General features: G+C 47.9%; 2 protein-coding genes across 2 annotated transcripts; both read left to right on the top strand.

The window, feature by feature from the left end:
- LOC8068386 (histone H3.3) lies at nt 750-1,721 on the top strand. Its single transcript, XM_002437711.2, has 2 exons — nt 750-987; nt 1,092-1,721. The coding sequence occupies exons 1-2, from the start codon at nt 916-918 to the stop codon at nt 1,428-1,430; spliced, it is 411 nt and encodes a 136-aa protein (XP_002437756.1). The 5' UTR covers nt 750-915; the 3' UTR covers nt 1,431-1,721.
- Nucleotides 4,978-6,149, top strand: LOC8068385 (histone H1). Its single transcript, XM_002437710.2, has 2 exons — nt 4,978-5,319; nt 5,441-6,149. The coding sequence occupies exons 1-2, from the start codon at nt 4,993-4,995 to the stop codon at nt 5,888-5,890; spliced, it is 777 nt and encodes a 258-aa protein (XP_002437755.2). The 5' UTR covers nt 4,978-4,992; the 3' UTR covers nt 5,891-6,149.

Below are 6,971 nucleotides of genomic sequence, written 5' to 3'. Positions count from 1 at the left end.
CTAGTGATAACAAAGGTGACACAGTTCCTCGAAATTTTGATATGACTCCCAATAAGAGTTTTAGTTCACCGATCACGCGAGCACGCGATAGAGAATCATGTACTCCCAAGAAGAGTAGCTCCTGTTTTGTAATTTGAAATTCGAAAAGCAAAAAAACAATTCTAAATAAAAGAACAGCTGTTCGTCGAAAATGGAGCGTGATGAGGGCACTCACAATACAGACTCTATCATAGAGTCTAAAGTTATTTATTATCTCGAACAATGTGGATTTAGAGTCTAAATAAGACTTGGAGTCTTATTTTTTCTACCTCTTTCTTTAATATATGCTGCCACATCAGTATAATAACATAAATAATATATAATTAATTGTCTTAGACTCTAGGATAGAGTTTTGCCCAAACCACAACGGCAGTTTCCGTCTCTCTCACAGTTCACACGGAGTTCAAAACCGACTCCACCACCACCAGGTGCGCGTTCCGCGGCCGTGCCCAGGCCAGCCCAGCCCACGAGACGCGCAGCCCCACGCCGGGCGGTCGCTGGCAGCGCTGGCCCATCTCTATCGCCACGTCACCGATCCGTGCCTCCCCTGCTGCCCACCAATCACCGCCTCGCCTCGACCCTCCCACGGATCGTGTGTTTTCTCCCGCCCACCCCGCGCCGTCCGATCCCGCCTCGCATCCCGATCCACTTTCCCAACGGTCACACGAGGCCGCCTTGGTCCACGCGTCTCCTGCCGCCCACGCCGCGCCCGCCCCGCCCGTTCCCCTCTGTCTCCCTCGACTATATAACCCCCCGGCGCCCCCCTTTTCTCCCACTATTCGCATCCCCGCACCCGCCGCAGCTTCGTCTTCGTCGTTCCGTCCAAGGCAAGGCAAGCCAAGTCGCCGCGGAGAGGAAACCCGCCGAGAAGAGGAGATGGCCCGTACGAAGCAGACCGCCCGCAAGTCCACCGGAGGCAAGGCCCCGCGCAAGCAGCTCGCCACCAAGGTTCGTTCCCTTGTTCCTCATCTCGTTCCGTTTCGTTTCGTTTCGATCTGTTGTTTTCTGTTCTCGAGGGTTCCGTTCTAAGACTTCGCGCTGTTTGGTTGCAGGCGGCGAGGAAGTCAGCGCCGACGACGGGCGGCGTGAAGAAGCCGCACAGGTATAGGCCCGGTACGGTGGCGCTCCGCGAGATCCGCAAGTACCAGAAGAGCACGGAGCTTCTGATCCGGAAGCTCCCCTTCCAGCGCCTGGTCCGCGAAATCGCCCAGGACTTCAAGACGGACCTCCGGTTCCAGAGCCACGCCGTGCTGGCGCTCCAGGAGGCCGCCGAGGCCTACCTCGTGGGTCTCTTCGAGGACACCAACCTCTGCGCCATCCACGCCAAGCGCGTCACCATCATGCCCAAGGACATCCAGCTCGCACGCCGCATCCGCGGCGAGCGCGCGTAGGCGTGTCCGGTACCACCAGCGTCGTCCTGAAGGAGGCGGCGAAGAGGGCGGAGATCAATTTGGAACCCTCTGGCTTGTTGATCTCCGCCCCGCGTTTAGTGGATCTGATGATGAAGAACTTAGCTCGCTAAAGTCTGTATTAGCGTCGTCGGTTGGTTTGGTTAGCTGTGTAAAAATATATTTACAAGTCTATTTTGTGCCGTGGTTATTTTGTTTGGGTCGCTTCGTCCTGAAGCCATCCTGTTATAAAGACTATTAGTTGGTTATTATAATTCGTGCTGCAAATTTTTACACCGTTTTGAATTTGCCGTAGTGGCGTGTTTGGTACGAATTGGTTTATTGTGGTGGTGGGTCGCCGGAATCTGCGGACGTGGAACCTGGCGTCCTGCTTTTTGCGTGGTTTCTACCGTGTCACGGGCGCCGCCATGGTTTTACTGTAGACAGGCGACTAGTGCGAATCGGTCATGTATTGCCCTCAGGCCTTTAGCTGTTTGGTTTTGGGTTGACGGCAGTTTACCGGCGTTTGGTTGAGGCCTTGTTTAGTTAACCTCAAAAATCAAACATTTAATCGAATTTTGCGGCAGCAACACGAAAATAAGTGTATAGTTTACCTGAATCAAACATTTCAAGTCTAAAGGGTGTTTAGGAATGCTCTACAAATTCTGCTTCAAAAACTTCACAATGGAGCATACTTCTCTTAGGTGCTCTCATGAAGTTTGTGGAGTATTCTTTATATGCTCTTATAACTCCTTTTTTTTCTCGAACAGAATGCGTGGAACTTATAGAGTATCTCTTTATATGCTCTTATAACTCTATATTTTTTTCTCGAACTGAATGTATAGAGCTGAAACCGTTTGGCTAAAAAACATGGAGGAGTTAAAAAACGTGGTGCAGAGCAGTGTCAAACACCCTCTAGAGCAGTGTCAAACACCCTCTAATTAATTAATAAATAAAAATGAAATTTGGGAACTGAACAGGCCTGAATTGGAATGGCTGAACAGGCCTGAATTGGAATGGCTGTTGGTAACCACCTAAAATTTTTCTGTCCATTTCATCGAATCTTTGGACACATACATGAAATATTAAATATACATAAAAAATAAGGTAATTACACAGTTTGATTGAAACACGTGAGACGAATCTTTTAAGTCTAGTTACTTCATGATTAGCCTTAAGTGCTACAGTAACTTACATGTGCTAATTATAGATTAATTATGCTTAATAGATTTATCTTGCAGTTTTCTAATGAGCTATGTAATTTGTTTTTCTATTAGTTTCTAAAACCTCTCCCGACATCCTTCCGACACATTTGATGTGACATTCAAAAAAAATTGTCTTTAATCTAAACACGGCCTGCCTATTGTGTTGAGGACTCAGGATCGGGACAGCTCGCATTTTGTTCGGTGAAGCGCGTGCAACACGCTAACCCTTTTTGGTCGGTTTTCATTTCTTCGGGTTTTTGGGCCAAAATTTCGTCCTTTCGTTTTGAGATACGACTCTGTTGGTCGAAGAAGGGACCAAGTAGATGGATTTGAATTTGCTGCTCTTTTGGTCGACGGGCCCAAGTAGATAGATTTGGGCCAGTCTGCAGCTCATATGGGCCAGTCTGCAGCTGACCTGAAACTGGGTTTTTCTTAGTGTAAGCCCAGTTAGACCGTGTTTAGTTGGTGGAAAATCTTGAGTTTGACTGATGACTCATGACTCGTTCAAGCTGCTTATTCTGAGCTTTTGGCCCACGTTATTTCGCTCCAGCAAAAACTTGTCTGTTCCTTTTTTTTTTCTGTCAATCAAATTGTTCTCGAGTATAAACTTATACTCCATCCATAAAAGAATACTCTGTTCATACCCGTAAATAAAGTTGTTTAAGACAATGATACTATATTCAAAATTTAACTTTGATTCCTTGGTTTTATAAAAAGATATACCAAAAAATGGTAGTATATTCTTAAGAGAGTATTTTTAGAGATAAATCTATTCATATGATTTTTATATTTTTCAACTCAACAACTTAATAATTATTCATAATCTATTTGTATTCCAATGTTTAACTCAGAGGGAGTACAATTATAGGAAACGTGCAGTCAAAATAACCCAACTCTGACTAAATTTATAGTAACTAGGATTAGCATATATGTCTTGAAATAAATTTATTATAAAAATATATTCTATTACGAATACAAAAATATTTATTTTGTCTCATTAGTGTTAGTATATGTTCATATAATTTTAGTCAAAGTTGAAATTGTTTGACTTCTCCAAATGTAAGAATTACATTTTTTTAGACGAATTGAGGATACTATAATTTATTTGAGATCAATTCTTTTTTTTTCAGAAAGATTGACACACAACCTCTTTAGCTTCTCTTCGTTCTCTTCTTCCTTCTCTCGTCTTCTCTTGCAGTTTTGACTTGCTAGACAATGGTCGTTAGTATGAAGGGCCTGTTTGATCACTTGTTCTTGATGAAATTTAGGCCCTGTTTAGTTTTACACCTAAAATTTTTTCATCCATCCCATCGAATCTTTGGACACATGCATGGGACATTAAATGTACATAAAAAATAAACTAATTACACAGTTTGGTTGAAAATCGCGAGACGAATCTTTTAAGCCTAGTTACTTCATGATTAGCCTTAAGTGCTACAGTAACCAAATGTGCTAATGGCAGATTAATTATGCTTAATAGATTTGTCTTGCAGTTTTCTGACGAGCTATGTAATTTGTTTTTTTATTAGTTTCTAAAAACTCCTCCCGACATCCTTCCGACACATCCGATGTGACACCCAAAAAATTTTCATCTCCAATCTAAACAGGGCCTTACGTAAAAGTGGCTAAAATTTATCCTAGTGTACCTTTTAGTCCATATCTATCCATATTTAGCAACTAATAAAGTAATTGCTAGTTGGATTAAAAACCAAAAAAAGATTTACCTTCAGCCCACCTATTTTGGTTTAGATACCTAGTACAAAATTTAGGTTTTATTCGTTTATTTATAAGCTATATTTTTTCTGGTAGTCGGTAGTGTTAAACGAACGGTACTAATTTAAATTATGATATTCAGGATGGGATAAAACATACAACGATGAACATAAACTCACACGCATAAACAGTCCGACTCGACATGTGTAACGTCGAGTTCCTACCTCTAACCATCCCCAAACCGTACAAATCTTCAGCCCCCATCCCCAACACAAACCCAAAAAAGCACACCCTCTCACAATCCCCCAAAATTCTCCCTCGAAACAAAACCATTCTTCGAAATTCCAAATCCCCAGCACCCATCTGACTTTGAATTTCACTGGAACCCCAAATTCCCCAACCAAACCGCAAAAAACCACGCCAAATTCGTCCTCCAAATCACCCCTCCAAAAACACGCGAAAACACACCCTGCTCGAGCCGAGGCGTCCACGCACGGGCGCGCGAAAAGTCGAGAACCATCCGGGGGGCAGGCGACCGCACGCGCGGCCACGTGTACGCCCCTGATGCTCCGTCCGAGGATCCCGATCCGCGTGCGGCCGTGGCGGACCAATCGGAGCTCGCCGTCGCCGGCTATAAATCGCGCGCCATGGACCAGCAGCGGCTAGTCAAGCCAGTGCGAGTAGGAGCATCCGCTTGCGTCAGCAGCACACTTGAAAGGGAGAGTGGAGTGAGTGATCTTTGGTTTCTGATCATGGCCACCGTGACTGAGGAAGTTGCTCCGGCCGTCGCCCAGGAGCCGGCGCCGGAGGAGGCGAAGGGGGTTATGGAGACGCCGGAGAAGGTGGAGGAGGGGAAGAAGCCCGAGGAGGGGGTTGAGGGGAAGAAGGCCGCCGCCGAGAAGGAGAAGAAGGCGAGGAAGCCCCGGAGCAGGAAGCCCAAGTCCGCCGGACCGCACCACCCGCCCTACTTCGAGGTGAGCAAAGATCGATCCCGTCTTGTTGTCCGTTCTGATGATCATGCGTGGTCTGTGGATGGATTCTGATTCTGACCATGGTTTTTGTGGCCGTGGCCATGTGGGATGATCCTCAAATCAGATGATCAAGGAGGCGATCCTGTCGCAGGACGTCGGCAAGGTCGGGGCGAGCCCGTACGCGATCGCCAAGCACATCGGAGAGAAGCACCGGGACGTGCTCCCGCCCAACTACCGCAAGGTGCTGGCCGTGCAGCTCCGCGGGTTCGCCGCCAAGGGCCGCCTCGTGAAGGTCAAGGCCTCGTTCAAGCTCGCCGCATCCGAGGAGAAGAAGGCCGCCGCCGCCTCCGCGGCCGCCAAGACGAAGAAGACGCCGCCGGCCAAGCGCAAGAGGGCCGCCGCGCCGGCCAAGAAGAAGCCGGCGGTTGCCGCGGCGGCGCCGCCCAGGGAGGCACGGAAGGCGCGCGCGAAGCGGGCGAGGAAGGTGGCCCCGGCGCCCGTGCAGCCGAAGCCCAAGGCCGCCCGCGCCGCCGCCGGCGGCGGCGGCAAGAAGGCCAACAAGGCCAGCGCCTGATAAGCAACCGACCAACCGTCCTTATCCGCGCGCGCACGCCGCCGTGTATGTACTAGCTGGTAGTGGTAGTAGTAGGAAGTAGTAGCAGCAGCGTGGCACTCGTGTGCTGTCGTCGTCTCCGCCGGCTCGATCGATCGGGCGCTCTGTTCTGCTCCGCCGTTTGTGTGTGGCTGGCAGAGTGTTGTAAATACCCGGACCCGTATCCAGTGTGGTGTGATCTGTGATGGCAATAAAGCGCGCGCTTTGAGCTTCCTGTGATGATGATGATGATGCTTGGGTTCCTCCATTATCAGTGTGTATGTATGTGATGAGGATGATGGATCAAATCGTCGCGTTAGTTAGATCATCACTGGCGCTGGTTCATCTTCAGCTTCTGGGCGATGTTGTGATAGTGAGGAAAATGTTCGATGTTGCTGCTGCTTTGGGAAGAACAGAGCAGTACCACCGCGATGCTGTTCATGGTGTACGGACTGGGACGAATTGAGAAGCTTCGGGATTTCCTCATTGCCAATGGATGCGCATAAGCTCGAGCAGCAGCAGAATCGAGAAACAGAAACGTTTTGAGGCTGGGACAGCGGGGACGCTTGGGCTGGGGCTGGGGCTGCCACGCGGACCGGGTGAGGTCATTACGAGAACAGCGGCCCGCCATTCTGTAGAACACTGTTTCCGCTGGCTGGGTTTTGTTGATCCTCGACACCGGTGGTTTGCGTTCGGGTTGGCGTTGTATCGAGCGGCAAATGGTACTATCCCGTGCGTCGGTCAGTACGGGGCCAGACGAGATGGCGATGGGCCCGTTTCCACTTTCTTCATTTCTTGTGGGCAAATTTCTACGGATGAAACCAATCTATATCTCTTATCTTAGATAAACTTCGCTAGCTAATTCTCTTGACATGCAAAGTATGTACATCATCATCCACTAAAGCATCCCACTAATTATTTCTCTTGCTATGCAAAGCGTTCACATCAACATCCACTAAATCATTCCACTAATACATTACCCCACCATACAAAGTGTTCACATCATTATCCACTAATAAATCGAACTAACACATATCATTATTCTGTATTTATGTTATTCACA

This window comes from Sorghum bicolor, chromosome 10 (genome assembly GCF_000003195.3).
Source record: "Sorghum bicolor cultivar BTx623 chromosome 10, Sorghum_bicolor_NCBIv3, whole genome shotgun sequence".
NCBI classification, from domain to species: Eukaryota; Viridiplantae; Streptophyta; class Magnoliopsida; order Poales; family Poaceae; genus Sorghum; species Sorghum bicolor.
This window is presented reverse-complemented; position numbering and strand designations above follow the sequence as displayed.

What these genes read in the sequence shown, in the direction of transcription:
- LOC8068386 (XM_002437711.2), top strand. Translation starts at nt 916, where the DNA reads ATGGCCCGTACGAAGCAGACCGCCCGCAAGTCCACCGGAGGCAAGGCC. An exon ending in GCAAGCAGCTCGCCACCAAG is followed by an intron (nt 988 to 1,091) that starts GTTCGTTCCCTT and finishes GTTTGGTTGCAG; the next exon opens with GCGGCGAGGAAGTCAGCGCC.
- LOC8068385 (XM_002437710.2), top strand. Translation starts at nt 4,993, where the DNA reads ATGGACCAGCAGCGGCTAGTCAAGCCAGTGCGAGTAGGAGCATCCGCT. An exon ending in ACCACCCGCCCTACTTCGAG is followed by an intron (nt 5,320 to 5,440) that starts GTGAGCAAAGAT and finishes TCCTCAAATCAG; the next exon opens with ATGATCAAGGAGGCGATCCT.